The 19926-nt window shown below is 39.7% G+C and overlaps 3 protein-coding genes across 7 annotated transcripts; 1 reads left to right on the forward strand and 2 right to left on the reverse strand.

Annotated features, from left to right (window-relative positions):
- The first annotated feature begins 4439 nt into the window (after positions 1 to 4439).
- LOC129721486 (MIP18 family protein galla-1) lies at positions 4440 to 5480 on the forward strand. The gene is made up of 3 exons (XM_055674119.1): positions 4440 to 4770; positions 4833 to 5096; positions 5174 to 5480. Exons 1-3 carry the CDS (start codon positions 4620 to 4622, stop codon positions 5269 to 5271), a joined length of 513 nt encoding a protein of 170 aa, XP_055530094.1. The 5' UTR covers positions 4440 to 4619; the 3' UTR covers positions 5272 to 5480.
- Positions 5481 to 5594: 114 nt separating this feature from the next.
- On the reverse strand, positions 5595 to 8900 carry LOC129721485 (maternal protein exuperantia). Of its 2 annotated transcripts, XM_055674117.1 has the most exons (5): positions 8690 to 8900; positions 7866 to 8618; positions 7338 to 7776; positions 7043 to 7278; positions 5595 to 6751 (listed from the first exon to the last, which is right to left on the reverse strand). In XM_055674117.1, the coding sequence occupies exons 2-5, from the start codon at positions 8602 to 8604 to the stop codon at positions 6450 to 6452; spliced, it is 1716 nt and encodes a 571-aa protein (XP_055530092.1). In that variant the 5' UTR covers positions 8605 to 8618; positions 8690 to 8900; the 3' UTR covers positions 5595 to 6449. The 2 variants fall into 2 exon arrangements, with proteins under 2 accessions (XP_055530092.1, XP_055530093.1); XM_055674118.1 differs by lacking the exon at positions 8690 to 8900 and having other exon boundaries at positions 7866 to 8634.
- Positions 8901 to 10241: 1341 nt separating this feature from the next.
- On the reverse strand, positions 10242 to 13086 carry LOC129721487 (small integral membrane protein 14). 4 transcript variants are annotated; one of them, XM_055674122.1, is made up of 6 exons: positions 12178 to 12298; positions 11854 to 12059; positions 11423 to 11543; positions 11313 to 11361; positions 11099 to 11247; positions 10242 to 11035 (listed from the first exon to the last, which is right to left on the reverse strand). In XM_055674122.1, the coding sequence occupies exons 3-6, from the start codon at positions 11492 to 11494 to the stop codon at positions 10997 to 10999; spliced, it is 309 nt and encodes a 102-aa protein (XP_055530097.1). In that variant the 5' UTR covers positions 11495 to 11543; positions 11854 to 12059; positions 12178 to 12298; the 3' UTR covers positions 10242 to 10996. The 4 variants fall into 4 exon arrangements, with proteins under 4 accessions (XP_055530097.1, XP_055530095.1, XP_055530096.1 ...); XM_055674120.1 differs by lacking the exons at positions 11854 to 12059; positions 12178 to 12298 and adding an exon at positions 12927 to 13086; XM_055674121.1 differs by lacking the exons at positions 11854 to 12059; positions 12178 to 12298 and adding an exon at positions 12349 to 12778.
- Between the last annotated feature and the right edge of the window lie 6840 nt (positions 13087 to 19926).

A 19926-nucleotide genomic window follows, 5' to 3' on the forward strand; every position in this document is an offset into this window, starting at 1 on the left:
ATTTTTTCGAATTATAATTTTTTTTTTATTCTCGCTTATTTTCCGTCGGTCTAGTTCCGCCACTGTTGTGGCCAATCACCGACGCCCAGGGAGGCGACTCCACACCCAGGACCCTAACTCACGATCCGTTTATTAACGGACCGGCGCCAACGGCTTTACTTCCTCATGCGATGGAAGGCGTGATCTCAGAGATTTTTCGCCTCAGAAAATCTCCCGGTGTCGGCTAGGATTGAATCTAGACCAGTTGGGTTGGTTGTGAGTGGATCACGCCACCTCACAACCATCGACACCTATGTCGGCGGTGGGATTCGAACCCAGGCGTCGAGCGTGGTTGGCGGAGACGTTACCAACCACACTAGGCCCCAGCTCAGATTTATAATTTAAACAAATCAAAAACATGTGATCGGAGTTTAACAAAAATTATGAGTGGAATTTTGATGGCCAGAGAATAAGTCACCCACACCCACAAAAACTCAGGAAATGATTTTGTGGGAGCAGCGCTTTATAAATGAGATATACAACCTGAAGGAACAATAATTAAGTTCATTACAGCATTCTCCTTCAATTTTGTGTAAGGATCAGCTCGCGTTTTCTTTTTATTATGAATAACATAACACTACGTGCTAATCATATCGCAACTTAGATTTTATTGGTGTGTGTAAAACTTTTTAAACTCTTGACTATGCTAATTTCCTATGTTTTATTTCCCTATATTTCAGGATATAAGTATAAACGGTTTATGGAAAATTTCGTCACCTAAATCAGCTCGCGTTTTTTCACATGATAGCAATCATCTTATCACAAATTATTTTTTTTTTCTGGTAAATGTACTCATGTTTTAGCTTCCGACTATTTGGGTTGCAATAAAGTCTGCCTCCTAGTGATGCAACCTGGGTAGTGCTATTGGTCGCAACAATCTTTTACTTGATGCGAATCCTATCGAATACCCTAGTTTCATTCAACTCGGTAGTACTTACGGGAGTGTGAATACGTAAGCAGAGTTGTCCAAAGGGTGATGCCTTTAAAAAGACGCCGTCAAAATTAAAGTGTGACGTTATGGAACCTCGGTGGGTTCGAAATAAAAACGGAGTCAAAAATATGTCACATACAAGCCCAGTGACTCCGACATTGTAACGAGTAACGACGTTGTTATATTTTCTACTCCGTTACTTCGATTGAAAATTACCCGCCCTGCAGAAAACGTCAAAATGGGATGGGTGCACTGTCCGCCATTACCGCTCGTGGAAAGCTGGGGTGACATTGCGCATAAGGCAATCCACGAGACAGTTGCGATCAGCTGATTTCAGTCTGTTTTCAACTTATGACAGCTTTATGTATGTTCGATCCGTTCGATCGGTCTCAACTTGGATGCAATCCGGATCCAGAAGCGTGAAAAACAAATGTTATCCGATCGATAGCTCTAGTATCGCGAGTGCCAATCTTAAATACAACAATATAAAATCACTTTTGATATTATTGCCGACATCAAAAGATTTCGGTCTTGGCCGTGTTTTGATTTTACAGCTTGTAAAACAGCAACAATAACAAACGTACAAGCAAAAAAACGTCACCCGTGGATTGCCTTATTTCGTTTCGAGCAACTCGAACAAAACTAAATGATCGCTGGGGGAGTTATGTTTCTTTTTTCGTATTTTTTCGACTTTGCGAGTTAGATGACCCGCACTGCCGCTCATGGCAAGTCCGTCCCAATTGCATTTTTGTCAATTTTGATTTGATTGGTGGAATCATCACCTTTTCATATGCACTTTCGAAAAAACACAAAATTTTGAATGCTTTGTTCTGAGAAACTATGAAAAAAATAGCAAGTCAGTTTGTCCCATAGCAAAAATAATTGAAGTAGGTCCCATAGAAAAAATCATTGCAAGTGAGTCCCACAGCCAATAATAATTATGAAATATATGATGTTTACAATAGTTTATGGTCTTCAGGTTTAGAATTTGATGTACCAGTTGGACTAGTGATATTTGTTGAGTGGTTCGATTGAATTTTACTATACTTATGCATTTTAAAAGGAAGAAATAAAGGATGCGCTCTTTATTAGCGAAAAAAGATATTAAGAAACTTTTGGAATCGCTGTTAGTTGTACAAATACTTTGTGCTAGTAAATTACAAGAAAACAAAGCTTTTCACATGGGTGTGTGTATCTGAGGATAGGACGAAACTTCAAACCTTATTGCTTGGCACTTGTTTGGTAATACACTATTCGTTCGCTAACTGGGCTGAGGGCCTAGCCCAGTTAACGAATGTCGCTCGCTAACTGGGCTGACATTTCAAATGTCGTCAAATACCGAGGGGGATTTCGATGTAATGGCGCTAGGCAAATCTCCCTCAGCGAAAATTGGAAAATGTTAAAAAACAAATACACTAAAAATCCTGATTGATGAAATGAAAAATAATACATTGTCTTTAGCTTTGCGTGTGCTTTATTTACACTAACCGTTGCTTGGAAACATGTTCTTTCCACAAAATATTTATTTGACCTGGAAACGAGTCTGGTGGATCGCATGTCCCAATCAGAAAGAAAAAACAAAAATGTAACAGAAGTTGTTAGTTTGTTACGGGAAAACCCTTACAGGCTGTGTTTTTAATTTGGTCCCGTTAGGTGTTAAAATAACAGAAATTATAACAGAAATGATTCTACTAGTATCAAACACATATCAAAATTTGTTACTAATATATCAGCTTTCTAACAAAATAAGATAGTATATAGAACAATTTAATAACAAACATTGTTGGAAACAACAGGTTTTGATAAAAACGAAAAATTAGTTAGACTTGTTTCAGAACTACTTCATTTCACGTTTTGTTATTGTAACTCATTCAGATTCAATTTTGTTATTAAAATTATGTGGAAAATTACAAAATTGTATCAAAATATGTTATTTGTATTTCACGTTGATAGAATTTTGTAATTTTTTAGTTATGCTCTTCTGATCGGGGTGTGATGACAACCAAAATCCATTGAACTGAAAAAATCGATCTCAATTCACTATTCATGAGCCCCTATCTCGTTTTGACAGCGTTATGCCAAACGCTGATTTTTGACGTTCATCTGCTTTTTAACTGGGCTATAGCCCAGTTAGCGAACGCCCAGTTAAAAAGCAGCCCAGTTAAACAGCACCCAGTTAGCGAACAGTTACTGTATTTGTTATAATTATTTCAAGAGTTACTAGTTTTTACTCGAAAATTTTCTAAAACTACTTCTTCTCATCGTTTACAACTGAATGCCTCTTTACAATCACGACCGTTTTTGTTTCGTGATACTGCAATATTTTCTTCAAGGAAATAGCTTCTTTCAGCATTTTTTTTTTCATTAACGGTGAACAGAATTTTATTTGACCATCAGCATTAGATCTGTTACTAGTCTCACGGTACTGTAAGTTAAAGCATGCTGGAGTGAATACTACTCTTTGTATTTTAATCATGTTGGGCCGTGGATCACAATTATTCAACACATATCGAGGAACGATGAATTTCGTTTCAAAGAACGCATTAATAGTCATATCGAATACTTTGATACGCTTTTTAACTGTTTTTACACGGGAATAACAGCCTCCTAATAGGAGGGTTTCCATCATATTTGTACAAATTGTATTCACTGATGTGTTGAAACTGCCCCGCCATGAACGTGTGGGTGCTCTCAAAAAAATTAGAACAAGTTCCTCGACCTGAAGTGATTTTGAGTTTATCATTAGTATCAGGTAGAGAAACAAGCAGATGGCGCAGTTATTCAACCACATTGTGAAATGATTCTCTCTACAAAATCATTCAATCATTCTGTGGAAGCACGATAGAAGCCCATTTGTAGATCGACTAGCGAGGGCCTTTTTCCAGACGCAAGCAAAGGAATCGATTTGCATTAGTTTGTTTTTCATCACCGGTCGCAGGTGGCTATGTGATTGATTTGCTATCATTCTGGCTAGTTATCGTAAAAGTAATCGCATGTGGGTCCCAGCTTATGGTTTTCAACATAATTTGAACAAGATTTGATGTTTATGCGCGCTTTTTGATGCAAAAGTATTTGTTTGCCATTGCAGTAACAAATTCTGTTGACAGTCTTTATTGAAAAAGCATACGAGTGCAAAATTTCTCCTAAAATGTTACGATTTTTGATTGCTGTTTTCTCATCAGCACAAAAACGCAAATGGGACGGACTTGCCATGAGCGGCAGCGCAGGACAAATGACAATGACAGCTCCCTTTAAATTTAAAGCATAACTGGCAGTATGTGACCTACTTGAAAATAGCGAAAATCGTTCAAATCGAGCTGCACAATGCCACCCCTGGATAGGCCTTCAAACGGTTCGTGAATCGGTTTTGTACTCGGAATGTAATCCCGGGAGTAAGAATTGAAACTTTTGTTGGGCGGCTAGTTTATAAAAGACGGCGGCGTTTTTTGACAGTTAAAAGGTAAACAATACGAGAAAAAAATGAACATAAAACGTAGAAAACAGTCAGTCAGTCATTATTCGTTGTGCAAGATTGAAAGAGTTTTTGTCGGTTAGATGCGTTTATTGCTTCTTGTTTACTGCATTGGTCAGTTTTGATTAATAAAATATTACGTCCGAAATAGAGTAGCGTTCGAAGCGACCGTGAAAGATGTTATCTTTTTTCCGTAAGAAAAGTTCAGGCGATGTGAGTGCTGCTTCAAGCTCGTGCAGCGAAAGCCTCAATCGGGAAGTCGCACCATCTCCTTCCTTATCACAGCTCGGTTACCGCGACGCCAATGACTTGAAGGAAACCATTTATGGTTGGTTGACTAGAGAAGATTTTTGGTGTTATCTATAATGATTTTGATTGGGTGTTAATTAGATTTTCTGCGAACTATACGTGATCCCGAGAAGCCCAACACCCTGGAGGATCTGAAAGTGGTGTATGAGGATGGTATATTCGTGCAAGAGCCTACCGAAGGTAATGTGTTTGTGGTTCGGATCGAATTCAACCCAACAGTGCCACATTGCTCGCTAGCAACACTTATCGGATTGTGCATTCGAATCAAGGTTCAACGAAGTCTTAATCATAATCTCAAGCTGGATATTTACATCAAAAAAGGCGCTCACTCGACGGAAGACGAAAGTAAGTTATCTTTCTTGATCATTCAATGTTGTATTAAACCGCAAAGTACGGCTTTGATTGTGGTCTATTCATAACAGTTAACAAGCAGATCAACGATAAGGAACGAATAGCAGCTGCAATGGAGAATCCCAATTTACGGCAGCTGGTTGAGAACTGCATCAAAGAGGAAGATTGATTTATTAATCCAAGGTACGCACATTTTCACGCGGAATTGTATAGTCGGGCTCAAATTGTGAACAAATTGCTGACTGTTGCGGTGCGACAAAGGTGCTTTCAAGGCATCCTATTTTGCAGGTATTGGAACAAAACTATTTAGGTATTTTATAGCAATCTTTTAGAATGATTTAATAAATAAACTAATGTTATGAATCGTTTTTAATTGAACTTCTATGATGTTTAATTCTTTGATCATTGATACTACTGGATTGGTGAACGAATTAGTGATAGATTATCTACCAAATCCGAGTGATGAAGTTTCGAAATAATGCATAAACCATATTTGCTGCTTTCGCTTTATTTTGAAATTAACAAGATCTCATAACGTCACAGACGAAGAGACTTTGCATTTTCTAGACCAACAACAAGTTCAAATCATTTGACAATCATTCTTCTTTAGTATAAATCAAAAGTGTTATTTTTGGAAATAGTGGAGCGTGTAATTAATATTACTTGAATCTATCTCTATCTTCCTGATCAGGATCACGCACACTTTCCGGTAGCATTTCAAAGTTTACAATCTTCATATTATGTTCTCTTTCTCCTATACCATCTAAACTTTACGCCGTAATAGCTGGATCAAAAAAGAAACTGAATCGCTTTAAATAACTTCTTCGGTTAATCTCACGGAAAAGTTTCACATTGACATCAGTGAAAAGTGCGCGCTTTCTTTTCACCGACTCAAACGTAATTTTGCCAACGAAGTGTTGAGCGAGTTCAGATACCTTCCTGTCATAATACAAAAAACTTCAAAAGCAATTTTAAGAGCAGTGTTAGATAGTTCTTTAAAAAGCCCTAACAAATTGTAAATAAAAAGTTGCGATTACAATACTGTAATAATTTGTACGGTAAAAGACCTTTTTTAAAAAAAGATTAGTTATCAACTAATATCACCCCTATGATCTACTTTTTTAGGCAGGAAACTAAACTAAAAGAAGGAAACGGAATGTTCTGATCGGCTGGTTTAGGTTGCTTTAACTACGCTAACGATATTGAAATCTGATAACACGCATTCGCGGTAAAAAAATCGATTCTTACTTCAGGATGGTAACTATTTCAGATTAATCCTTACTCTGATTAAAATATTTAAAGTGTATGTTGGTTAACAAACCTGGGAAACCGCACAGCGTTTTCCTCTTAGGCACCAGTTTGAATCATAGGCGCTTGGTTGAAGTTATGGCCATTCTGCTTGTTCTGATTGTTTCGGCGGCGCCTCTGCTGACGTTGACGAAGCTTCTTACCACCATTCGGGGAGGTTGGCACTTGGTTGAAATTTTTATTATTATTGTTATCGTTGTTACCCGTATTGGCATTCATGTTGTTGGTGATGTTGTTACTGTTATTGCGGCCAGCCATTGGTTTACGGTTCTCCTTGTTGGTGAAGTTTCCACCACTCGTATTGCCAGTATTACTATCCTTGCTGGCGAAAAACAAGCGACCTACGGGAGAGATGTGTAACGGTTAATCAAAAAGTTATTTAGTAGGCAAAAGACTAACAGCCAGATTTTTACAAGTTTAATGGCGATCTTTTTAAAAAAAACCAAGAAATGCTATAATTAAGTGAAATATTTATGATAACAAAATCATATGTGAAGCTAATTATAATTGAGCAAATTTGAATTACGTTAAATTTTTCAACGAAATAAAGAAATCAAACACAACTGAACCACAAAAAATAGGTAACAAAAAATGGAATAAAATTTTAAAACATAAAAAAAATATTAATTTACCTCGTGAGGAACGATGGCGAACGCGCTTCACGACCGGTTTCAGCTGTTGCTTTTCCGGATCGTAATGGCAATCGAGCAGTTCTATAAGCTCAGTACGTTCGTCTTCTTTCAATTCCGTGATCTTGGAAATTAGTGCTTCTAATCCTTCGCGTTTCTGGTCGGTCCACACCTGCAGCAACGATGCGAAATCATGACCATACTCAGCCAACACACGTCGATACGTTACGGCTTTTACCCTGCAAATTGGAAAATTTCACTTAAGGAGGCTTTCCCTTATAATCACACAAATACGAACCGGTGATAGATAGTCGTCTTGAAGTACTGAAGAAACACCGGTCGTAGCGAATTTTGACGTAACAAAATCTTCTCCTGTTCATCCAGTTCAGAAATCTCGCACGTGATCGGTGACGCAAGTTCGCACAATACGGTACACATCTTTTCCCTTTCGGCTTCGGTGGTGGGCCGCGAACGGGGTTGAGGTTCCGGCACGGATGTCAAATGACCAGTAACGGCATCCACGTCGGTCGTGTTTAGCAAATTCTCGTCTTCCGCAGTGTGACTGTCGTCCACTTCGCTAGAGGCACCTCCGTCTGAACCACGTTTCACAATTCCAGTTGCATCGGCATCCGCACATTCATCATCCGCCTCGGTATCATTATCCGATTTTGCTTCATCAGACTGTTCCGTCGAAATCACTGCCTGACACACGTCACCACTCGGAACCTTACTGTCGTCTATTGTAATAAAACAATCACATTAGATACAATAGAAACTTTAGAAAACTAGAAAACAATAGAAACTTCACAAAATGGCGTTAACTTACCCTTGGACAGGCGTCGCGTTAGCTGGTATGCCAGTCGAGCACGATAGGCGGCGTTTCCTTCAAAACCATCCTTTGCTTCACTTTCTTCGAGCACCAGCTTGGCCAACTGGCGAATTGAGAAATATTTGATCGTCTTGCTACACTTTTCTTCGGCCAATTTGAATCCATTTGCAAAGGACTTGACCGTCGCAGCAAAGCGGTCCAATAGGTTATATTTTTTGAGCGCCTCGATAACCATGTACGGCACAAACTTGCGCTGTTCATGGTAGATTAGCACCACACCATCCGACCCCTCTTCCTGCGCGTGGCGTTCCTCCAGCCAGGTAATAAACTCATTCAGCGCCGAAACTTCGGTCTTAGTCTTAACCACCCTATAGGTCTGCATGCTCTTCAGCATGCGGAAGAACCCAACAGTTATAACTCGGACCTGATGACGCTGGCGAGCGGCTGGATTCAGGTTCATGAGCGGCATTATATACTGGGAGTACTGATGCTCCGGTGTATAGGCGGAAATCTGAACAATCTCATCGATTAACCTACGACCCGTCGTATCGATATCGATGCCGATAAGCGTGTATTTGCCGTTCGGAAGCGGATTCGTGTTGATTGACGAATCCGTTTTGTCGAACTTGGAAGAGAGTGTACCGGCTGGGCATGGATCGCAATCCTCCGATCCGCTCTCGTCCAGCTGCTGGTCGTTTTCGTATTCCAGTCTGCTTTCGTCCATTCCGGTGACCATTTTGTATATTGAGGCTGTTGTTCGAGGAGCGCCATTTTATATCAAACGCTTATTGAATTAATCGAAATGTAAAAAATCAACTTACCGAAATAAATTTTCTAAGCACAAATTGAAAATTAATCAGTTCTGCTGTTTTCTAATAATTCAGCCAATTTATGACTTAGTTTTCAATGAAATTTTATAGCTTTTTGTTCTAGCACTTACTTTTTTAAATCACGTGGCTCTAAGAGCTCTTCACTACTAAGATGTTGATCGCTTGCTGGATGATGATAAAGTGAAAGGATCAGATGGACAAAGGATGCTCCAGTAGGCTTTGTTGTGCGAACCGTTAGGCGATCGTAGAGCTCGTGTTGCAAATTCCCGTTTATTCGGGTCGACCAGCGTATCCGTTTAACGGTTGTCATGTCAATTTGATAACAAAAAGGCTAAAACTACAGTGGGTGAGAAATTATTAAAATGGCCAAATTTGTAGTTTAATGGAGCCGAAAAACTATAAAACTCTTTTATTCCTTGATCTGCATAAAATGATTTTCTGAATACAAGAAACGATCGATATTATCATGTTTAGTGAAACCATATCGTTTTAATGTATGTATAAATGTTAAAAGTGAACGTTTACTCAACACTGTGAACAACAATAATTTGTTGTTGAGTTATTTTTCCAATGCGAGGTTGAAAATTCACTGGACAAACGTAATAAATAATCGATTCTAAATACTTTCCAGCAGCTTCGAATAAGATATGAAAATATTACTTTAGCTTTACTAAATCTTATGCAGGTTTGTTATATCGCGACTGTGTAATAAACACAAAAATAGGCGAAAAATATGTTAAGCACAGAAAAAAAAATTGTGGTTCCGACTAACTTGTACGACACCTACTTGACATATTCCGCAAAAGATAAACTATCAGCCTTGCATTCAACGGTATCGCGAGAATCTTTGAGCTTTTATCGCCAGTGATACAAAATTATGAATCTAAATGAACGTTAGATTGCGTTCAACTGTTTGCTTACCGGAGCAATCATCAATCATCAATGCTTACGGAAATGGTAGCATGGTGCTTTAGCATGTGATATTTGAAATCACTAGGAAACATCGCGGTATATCACGGTGAAAACACGACGTGGAGTAGCCGAATTACGCCTGCAAGCAACCAATATTTGAAAGAATCGTTGCGATCGCTCGAGTGCAATCGTTAACGATTCTTTCGTGAAACACTCGCTATATGTTGCTAGCTCCACCTAAAGCGGGCAATACTGAAACAAAATCATCAAAGGTAGCTACCGTATATTACTTTGCTATAAGTTGTCTTTTGCATGCGTGAGAATGTGTAACTTTTAATAGCGATGGTTTGCTGGGATTGAAAGCTTATGAATAGCAAGTTCAGAAATGATACTTGAATGATTGTTATGCGACACGATTTTTTCCATCCTTGAGTGACACGTCCCAGAAGCATACAAATGGTTTCTCTTTAAATGTCCGTGAGAAAGCGAATTAGAATTAGAACCAAGTGGTGAGGAGTTCAAGAGAATAAACTAATGCTGTCCTTTAAAAACCGAAAATGGTCTGATTCTTACTAAGATTCGAATTCCCCTGTATACCCTGTACACCACGCATAATCTATTCAAAGTAAAGTTTTCGACGCATGATATTCTCGTTTTATTTCATCATTTCGGTACAATTCACATGTACAAGTATAGATATAGATTACGAAAAGAAAAGCACCAAAACAAACTTTCCCATGCAAGTTCCTTCTCTAGAAGCATAGGTACCTCGCGAAAGGTAGACACGCTATTTTACTAAGAACGTTCGTTTCAAAGTGTCTTTTTCAAATGAACACCATTATGCGTTGGTGATGTTTAATTATATTGCCACAGAATAAAATTATATAAAGATAACGGTTAAATAATTGTGATTTACTTGATATTCTTCTCTCGAAATACAATAAGCAATCGCTGTATAATAAAAAATAAAATAAAAATAACGTGCTCAAACCTGTCACCATCAAAAAGTGCTGAAATACTTTAAATAATTATCACTGTAGTTTGTTGATTTGCAAATAAAAGTTCATCGCAAAGATCGCAATCAGATTGAACCTTTGTTTCTTAGTACGATTAATGTGGATTGTGGATTCCAGGAAAACATAGTTCAGGTGACTTTAACGCGTAGGACGGGAATGCAAGGCAAAAAGAAAGCGTTACAGTTGCAGCTTTGTTTTGATTTCTTCTACTACAGTTATTTTTTTTGCTATTTCAAAGATTCGTCGCACCTGTGATACGCATTTGAAAACTTAATTTGGGTTCCGGTAAGACAGGTTATAATCTACGTTTGCCACGATGTGCGATTTTTTTCTAAAGGTTTTTTGTAAGCAAACAGATCTGCATTTTTCATCAGTTGACGGCCGGTGGAGCACCGCCATTATTAGGACCCTAGAAAATGACAAACATTCGTATAAAAATAGGCGAATTCGTTGACATAGGATGTTTTTTTACATCATTGGAAGGTGGTGGAAGCGCCTTGTTCAAATCGTTCCGTCGGCGCAGCGAAGCCGGTCGCATCATGTACAATATCACAGCAAAGATCATAAACAACATCATCATGAAAAAATTATCGCTTACCCCTTGATTCGGCAAATTCGGTACTATGTTAAATGGAAATAATTTAATTTTCAAAGGTTTAACAATAAGTACTAGTAGAACAACTTACAATCAATATTACAATCGGTTTCTGTACAGTGCGATTGCCCGTTTCTGAGCTGAAAGCATAATCCGGTTAAAATTTTTTATTGTGGATTTTTTTATCATAAGAGCGCTTACCAGAGACAATAATCGACGCATTGCCAACTCATGGCTCCAAATGCACTCGCATCCATCGAATTCGTCGCTCATTGTGCTAGTGCTTGCGAAAATGAATAAACTTCTCAAAAGAATAAAGTATCTGTAAAAATAAAAAAAATAAATCAGAGAAGCTGTAAATATGATTTGAAAGAAATGAGCTCAGTCCAAGTTAGATTTATTCAAATTTAATGCTGAAAACCGATTCCGTTGCATATGTTGAACTGATTGTTCAAAGCATTTCAATTTTTATCTTATCAGGCATCAGAATGCAAAACTGAGTTTTGAATTAAATAGTCTTTATTGATACACTTTTAATAAATAAATTACTTAAGTAAAAAAAAAACTTATAGGAAGCTGATGTAGTGTTGAAATTGAAAATTCGTTAAATCGGTAAGATAAAGCACAAATACCTATGTGCGAACCACAGAAGTAGTTCTCAAAAAAGATGATAGCCACGTCGATTCAAATGCAATGGATTGTTATCTGAGTATAATTTTCCTCGTCATAGTCCTCATATCATAGCACAGCCCAAGTTAACACGATACGATTCCATTTCTACTGCTGCAGCTGAATGCGCAGCTCTACGCTGCGCAACAATTCTCATCGCGTGTCGTAGCTGCGTAGAATTGTGCGAGTGTTGTGCGCCATTCAAATTTTTTTTCGGAAATATGAATCAAAATTTAATTGATCAATGTTTGCTTATTTTCACTTGATCGCTTTCTGCGTTCACTTACATATATTACTTTCACAAATTGTAGGAGTAAATAATTGAAAAGCACTGGTTTCTACTAGTTGAATCCCTTCAGAATAACAATACGTATCTTTCCAGCTGGCCACACATACTGGAAGTAAATACGCCTTTGCCGCAGCTGATAAAACCGATGAACATCAGTCTAAACACTTACGTGTTACTTCAGTATTCGCAAAGTTGCCTCCAACACTAGAGAGTCTCTACAGCTACAACAAGTGTAAGTTAGTTTAATTCACACAAATTGACTACACGAGTAAGTAATGCACAGCTGTGGGTAATTATTCTCCTTGAAAGGGTTACTGATAAGCCACTGGCATAATGTTTCGGTTAACTGATGTAAAATAAAATATTGCAAACGATAATCACTTTGCGAACCCTCTATTGTATCACTTTGGTCTTTAGCGTCGAAAGCAGAGAAAGCGAATGTACCGTAACTTCACAACTAAATAGCACAAGCTTCCGAGGCAACCTTCTGGTAGGTAGCGTTATCAAAATATTTTGATTCAATGCAGTAACTGCACAATGGTTTAGAAATTTCCAACCCGTTCTACTGTTTAGACTAAAGATATTATTGAAACATGCACGAAGTGGATGCAGACAGAAATCAAACTGGTCCACGGACAACAAAGGTTTCTGTGACCGATTTTACTCAAAACATTGCGCTGTGTTTTTCTGAATGAGTGACGAATATTCTCATTATTTCGTCGCCGTTTGTTATATATATTTACTTACCAATGTCGAAGTTTCCGTGTGCGCTCTGATACGTAAAATTGTCGAGAAGAAACAAAGATTATTTTCCTATGAATAATACTGGTTTTGCTGCTGATGTTTGCAGGGCAGAAAAAATTGCCAACATTCACCACTCGCACTCGCACTTCGACGGAAAACTGACGGAAGAAAAATGACGTAAACTCTCTCTCTCTATTTTCTCGCTCACATGTCTTACCAGAGCTGCCAGAATTCATAAAAAAAATATTTTCGCCCGTATGAAGGTCGATTCAAGTTAACCGTCAACGGAACAACTAGGTTGTTTAGCTATACACTAAGGTCGCTTTATACGCGGTTTTGTTTTACGCGGGTTTCTTATTACGCGGCTTTTTTTACGCGGATTCCGGAATTTACGCGTTTTTTTTACGCGGATTCCGGAATTTACGCGGTATTTTTTTTTTTTGCGTGGATTTCGGTTTCCCTTCACTCGGAATCCAGAATTAACGCTGGGGTTTTTACGCGGATTCCGGAATTTACGCGGTTTTTTTTACGCGGTATGTATCCCCCGTGTAAAAAGCGACTTTAGTGTATATCTAGAGACTGTGTTATCAAAAGTAAAGCAAAGCAAAGCCTTGGTGCTACATTCCGTATCGGAACTCGACCTTCTGTTTATTATACACAGACTTCGCAGCCAACTGTTGAGTGTACAGGACAATGGGATCCTAAAATTTTAAACGGTTTTCTGATTTTTATATATCAGCTGGAAGAGTGCAATTTTCTGAGCTCAACGTGAGTTCTCTCATATACTTTACATGGGCGAAACGTCATCTAAGACCTTTCGAGCAGTTTTTTATTCTTCATTTAAAAATCGAAGGAAAACGATAAACATTTCTTAAAAATCACGTTTTGCTCAGAAAACGCGGCTTTTCCAAATGATATATGAAAACTGGTATCCCGCATAATCAATAACCATAAAACGTGCCTAACAACTAGTTCGGGATAATGTTTCGACTGATTGGGGTATCGTTAAACCATATGGATTATCATCCGTTTATGGTTATTGATTATGCGGGATAGCTTTAGGACCCAATTGCGGGGCTAGCGCTACGATCCTACACTAACAGTCTCTCCCGAGCCGAGACTCGAACCTACGACAAATGGCTTGTTAAGCCAGCACCGTACCTCGAGACCAGCTGGGATAGTGTGTTATTAAGAGATGCAATAAAGTATCGTATCTGTTTATAACACCGTCTGTAGCTATATCAGTTTTAATATCATCTGAAAGAGCCGTGAATAGCTAAGAGTCCATCCACATCGAGCCTTTGGCATCCCTATACCGAGTAACAGTGAATGACAATGAACTCATGTCCTGGGCTCAAATTAATTTGTGCCCGCTGTCAGCAGTAAGATAAAGATGTATGAAAAGAGGCGGTGATATGCTATCTCGTTTACACATATGTTGAGATGTTAGCCCTTTAAACATGGCGCGATGCCAAAGGGGTGATCCACACACCACGTGAACAGATTTTTAACCATTTTGAGCACCCCCTCGTGGACAACTGCCCATATAAATTCTAAAAATTTTATATGGACCGTGGACATCACACAACGTTGTCCTTTGCTTTTAAAATCACGATTTAAAACTGCTCGAAATCTGCTCGAAATCGCTACAATGACAGTTAGCCCATATACCAACTGTCATTGTGGCGACTTAGAACGAATTTTTATTCTTTATTTAAAAATCGAAGGATAATGATATAAAGTTTTAAAAAATCACGTTTTGCTCAGAAAATTACACTCTTTCAGATGATATATAAAAATCGGAAATCTGTGAATGGCTAATTCTGAAAATATAACTAAAAGGTGGTTGTCAGTCTACGTGAACAATAAACCTGAACTAGGGTAATTATTATAACTAAATTTGAACAACCTAAATTGAATTGATTAGTACAGTGCTCAAAACATGAAAGTGTTAAACAAATTTATGAAAGCTGCCACAACTATACCCAGCACCGTATGATATCAAAAATAACAATACACGAGTTATCGTACGGGTGTTTTTTTTTCGATTAGTTCTTGTGTGCGATAACAATAGCCTGCAATATATCGGCAGAAACATCTTCTGCACACTGGTAGGGGCAGGCTACCCCGCCAGTGATCTGATACGCAGCTGATATATCAGCAAGAATAATTCTCCCGCACCGCTGTTACCCCGCTAGCAGCACGGACCATCATACGATCGAGCGAGTGGAAGTCAACTACAAGTGACATCTACAAGGTCGAGTGTAAGATACGGCCACTGTGTCACAACACGAAGCTGGATCGTCATTGTTTGTTCTGCGGAGACACTCGATTAATCCAACTATCAGCCGTGAGGTCGTGACTTAGACGTTCGGTGAAGTATTCACTTTAGAATTTTTATCATTATTATTAATATTATTATTATTATTGTTATTATTATCATTATTATTATTATTATTATTGTTATTATTATTATTGTTGTAATTATTGTTATTATTATTACTATTATTACTATTGTTATTAGTATTAGTATTACTGTCTTATTTTTATTTTGATCCTTTGTAGTTTGAAAAATTGTTTTTAAAATTTAATATCAACTACTTGATCCCCGCACCCCCCCACATTCGAATATTTATCGTTTGTGTGCGGTAGAGCGTAACGCTCCCGCAAAATGGACGACATGCAGATGCAACTATTCCTGGATGTGGAAACAAATGGGGAAGAGATTGAGATCTCCCCCATCAATTCCCCTCTACCATCCCCGCTACCTAGCCCCGTACCAAGGGTATCGGCAACACGGGTGAAAGCTTACCCAGATGCTTCGAAAGGTCCATTCGTAGTTTACTTTAGGCCCATAAAGAAGCCTCTTAACATTATACAAATAGGCAAGGACCTGGCAAAACAGTTTTCGGCCGTAACCGAGATTACGAAGGTGAGGCCGAACAAACTGCGAGTTGTCGTGAGTAGCTTGAAACAAGCAAACGAAGTTGCTAGCTTCGAGCTCTTTACAAGGGAGTACCGCGTGTACATGCATGTCAAGCAATTACATTCAGTATCCATCGAAGAAGGGAAGAAGAAATTCCTCCCTTCGGATTCCTTCCGTGTAACATTCGCCGGATCCGCACTGCCGAACTACATCTCTTTGGACAGGGTTCGTCTGCCTGTACGCCTGTTTGTACCGCGGGTCATGCATTGCCAAAACTGCAAGCAGTTAGGTCATACAGCCACCTACTGCTGCAACAAGGCACGCTGCAGCAAGTGCGGAGGCAATCATGCTGAGACCGCTTGCAGTGAGGATACTGCGAGGGAACTCGGCATGACCTTTCGGCGTGTCCCGCGTACAAACAGTGCGAGGAAAAAATTAAGCGTTCCCTTAAAGAACGATCAAAGCGCTCTTTTGCAGAAATGCTTAAGAGGGCTGAGCCACCCTCGACAGGAAACATCTTTTCCTTTTTGCCAACCGATGAGGGTACATCTGACGATCCCGTCGAAGGGTGTTCCTATGCCTTGCCAGAAGGATCTAGGAAGAGGAGAATGCTCAACTCTCCTAATCTTTCTCGCAGAGGTCGTAAGATAACCCCTAGCGGAATGACCAATAAGACAACACAGAAAGGAAGCGGTGAAGAAAACCGAAGCAAGTACCCCCCGGTTTTAATTTCAAATCAAACCAGGAGTACCCACCGCTTCCTGGGGCACCAAAAACCCCTCGTGCACCCATTTCTCGATCAGAAGACATAAAAGAAACAGGGTTCATAAAATTCTCTGATATTGTGGACTGGATATTTAAAACATTCAACATACCAGATCCCCTTCAAAACATTCTTCTTGCCCTTCTCCCTACAGTGAAAACCTATTTGAAGCAACTCACAGCAACTTGGCCCCTCATTTCAGCTATCGTATCTTTCGATGACTAATACGTCGAAAGAGGTTAGGAATTTTGTCACTGTGTTACAGTGGAACTGCAGAAGTATCATCCCCAAATTCGATTTATTTTCACATTTGATAAACACATACAATTGTGATGCGTTCGCGCTCTGCAAAACTTTTCTCAATTCAAATGACCAACTCAATTTCCACGATTTCAACATCATTCGTCGAGATCGAGACTCACACGGTGGAGGGGTACTTTTAGGGATCAAAAAGTGCTATTCTTTTTTCAGAATCGACCTCCCCTCGATCTCGAATATTGAAGTTGTTGCCATTCAAACGAATATGAAAGGAAAAGACCTTTGCCTTGTTTCGTTATATATTCCCCCATCCGCGCGGATTGAACAGAAGCAACTCCTTGATATAGCAGAATTGCTTCCCGCACCTTTTTTGATTTTGGGAGATTTTAACTCTCACTGTTCGCTATGGGGGTCGCTGTACAACGACAACCGATCTTCTTTAATCTGTAACTTGATCGACGACTTCAATATGACAGTTTTGAATACTGGAGGAGCGACACGCGTACCTAATCCTCCAGCACGTGAAAGTGTGCTTGACCTATCCCTCTGCTCGACATCACTAGCGTTAGATTGCCAGTGGAAAGTAATCAACGATCCCCACGGTAGTGATCATCTTCCAATCGTCATATCAATTGCTAATGGTTCAACTCCCCCGAACCCAATCAATATTTCCTACGACCTTACACGTAATATTGATTGGAAGTGTCATGAGTCTATTATAGCGCAATCTATCGAGACTCACGAGGAACTTCCTCCGGAGGAAGAATACGCGTTCTTAGCTGGCTTGATAATCGACGCCGCGACTCAAGCTCAGACGAAACCGATACCCGGGGTAACGATTAGACAGCGCCCTCCCAACAAATGGTGGGACAAAAAGTGCTCTGAGCTGTACGCGCGAAGGTCCGCGGCGTATAAGACCTACCGGGAGCACGGCACTGTCAACCTGCTTCGAAAGTACGAGGCACTGGGCAGGCGGATGAAGAGCTTAGGGGAGGCGAAAAAACGCGGGTAATGGCGGCGGTTCGTAAACGCGTTGTCGAGGGAAACAGCGATGAGCACTCTTTGGGATACCGCCAGGCGCATGCGGAACCGTGACGTTTCGAATGAAAGTGAGGAGTATTCAGATCACTGGATACTCGATTTTGCCAAAAAGGTCTGTCCGGACTCTGTACCGGAACAGAAAACCTTTCGCGACGCATTATTAGTAACTACGGAAGAGCCTCCATTTTCGATGTTGGAATTTTCAATGGCTCTCCTGTCATGCAACAATAAGGCTCCAGGGTTAGATAGAATAAAATTTAACCTGTTGAAGAATCTACCCGACTCTGCAAAAAGACGCTTGTTGAATTTGTTCAACAAGTTTCTTGAGCTAAATATTGTTCCGCATGACGGGAGGGAGGTAAAAGTCATTGCTATTCGGAAACCCGGGAAACCTGCCTCTGATCACAATTCATATAGGCCGATTGTGATGCTCTCTTGCCTCCGGAAATGAATGGAGAAAATGATCCTCTTACGGTTAGACAAATGGGTCGAAACAAACGGTTTTCTTTCAGATACTCAATTTGGCTTTCGCCGGGGCAAAGGGACGAACGATTGCCTAGCGTTGCTTTCTACTGAAATTCAACTCGCATTTGCTCGAAAAGAGCAAATGGTTTCTGCGTTCTTGGATATTAAGGGGGCTTTTGACTCTGTCTCTGTAGAAGTTTTAAGCGCGAAACTTCATTCGCAGGGACTTACAGCAAATTTGAATAACTTTTTGCTCAATTTGTTGTCAGAAAAGCATATGTATTTCTCACATGGCGATTCGACAACTTCCCGAATTAGTTACATGGGCCTTCCCCAGGGCTCATGTTTAAATCCTCTCTTATATAATTTTTACGTCAATGACATCGATGAATGTCTTGCAAATTCATGCATGCTAAGGCAACTTGCAGACGATAACGTTGTATCCATTACTGGTAGCGAGGCTAGCGATCTGCAAAGACCATTGCAAGATACCTTAGACAATTTGTCTGATGGGCTCTTAAGCTGGGTATCGAATTCTCTCCGGAGAAAACTGAGTTGGTCGTTTTTTCTAGGAAGCATAATCCAGCTCAGCTGCACTACTAACGGGTAAAACGATCTCTCAGGTTTTAGTCGCTAAATATCTCGGGGTCTGGTTCGACTCTAAATGCACCTGGGCTTGTCATATTAGGTATCTGACACAAAAATGCCAACAGAGGATTAATTTTCTTCGTACGATTACCGGAACCTGGTGGGGAGCCCACCCAGGAGACCTTCTAAGGCTTTACCAAACAACAATATTGTCTGTAATTGAGTACGGGTGTTTCTGCTTCCGCTCCGCAGCAAACACACATTTGATCAAACTGGAACGAATACAGTATCGTTGTTTGCGTATTGCCTTAGGTTGCATGCAGTCGACCCATACGATGAGTCTTGAAGTGCTAGCGGGTATTCTTCCGTTGAAACATCGTTTTTGGAGTCTCTCTTACCGGTTGCTAATTCGATGCACAGTTATGAACCCATTAGTAATTGAAAATTTCGAGAGGTTGGTCGACCTTCAATCTCAATCCAGATTTATGACTTTATATTTTGACTATATGGCTCAAGATATTAATCCTTCTTTATACGATTCCTCCAATGTCGCACTTTTAGATACTTCTAATAATGCTATATTCTTCGACACCACCATGAAACAAGACATTTCTGGTATCCCGGATCGATTGCAACCCCAAGAGATCCCTAAAATTTTTTCCAATAAGTTTAAACATGTTAGTTATGATAAAAGGTTTTACACTGACGGATCTAATCCAGATGAGTCCACTGGCTTCGGTGTTTTCCACGAAAATTTTACCGCCTCCTACAAACTCGATGCTCCTGCCTCCGTGTACGTCGCAGAACTTGCTGCCATTCAGTACTCTCTTGGGATCATCGACACCCTGCCCATAGACCACTACTTCATCTTCACAGACAGTCTCAGTGCCATTGAGGCTCTGCGATCGATGAAGACTGTGAAGCACACCCCGTATTGCCTGGGGTAAATACGGCGGTTTTTA

This window comes from Wyeomyia smithii, chromosome 2 (assembly GCF_029784165.1).
Source record: "Wyeomyia smithii strain HCP4-BCI-WySm-NY-G18 chromosome 2, ASM2978416v1, whole genome shotgun sequence".
In the NCBI taxonomy this organism is placed as follows: domain Eukaryota; kingdom Metazoa; phylum Arthropoda; class Insecta; order Diptera; family Culicidae; genus Wyeomyia; species Wyeomyia smithii.

What these genes read in the sequence shown, in the direction of transcription:
- LOC129721487 (XM_055674120.1), bottom strand. Translation starts at nt 11,494, where the DNA reads ATGAGCGACGAATTCGATGGATGCGAGTGCATTTGGAGCCATGAGTTG. An exon ending in TGCGTCGATTATTGTCTCTG is followed by an intron (nt 11,362 to 11,422) that starts GTAAGCGCTCTT and finishes TTATGCTTTCAG; the next exon opens with CTCAGAAACGGGCAATCGCA. An exon ending in AACCGATTGTAATATTGATT is followed by an intron (nt 11,248 to 11,312) that starts GTAAGTTGTTCT and finishes CATTTAACATAG; the next exon opens with TACCGAATTTGCCGAATCAA.
- LOC129721486 (XM_055674119.1), top strand. Translation starts at nt 4,620, where the DNA reads ATGTTATCTTTTTTCCGTAAGAAAAGTTCAGGCGATGTGAGTGCTGCT. An exon ending in CTTGAAGGAAACCATTTATG is followed by an intron (nt 4,771 to 4,832) that starts GTTGGTTGACTA and finishes GGTGTTAATTAG; the next exon opens with ATTTTCTGCGAACTATACGT. An exon ending in TCACTCGACGGAAGACGAAA is followed by an intron (nt 5,097 to 5,173) that starts GTAAGTTATCTT and finishes TATTCATAACAG; the next exon opens with TTAACAAGCAGATCAACGAT.
- LOC129721485 (XM_055674117.1), bottom strand. Translation starts at nt 8,604, where the DNA reads ATGGTCACCGGAATGGACGAAAGCAGACTGGAATACGAAAACGACCAG. An exon ending in AAGACGACTATCTATCACCG is followed by an intron (nt 7,279 to 7,337) that starts GTTCGTATTTGT and finishes TCCAATTTGCAG; the next exon opens with GGTAAAAGCCGTAACGTATC. An exon ending in TCGCCATCGTTCCTCACGAG is followed by an intron (nt 6,752 to 7,042) that starts GTAAATTAATAT and finishes TCTCTCCCGTAG; the next exon opens with GTCGCTTGTTTTTCGCCAGC.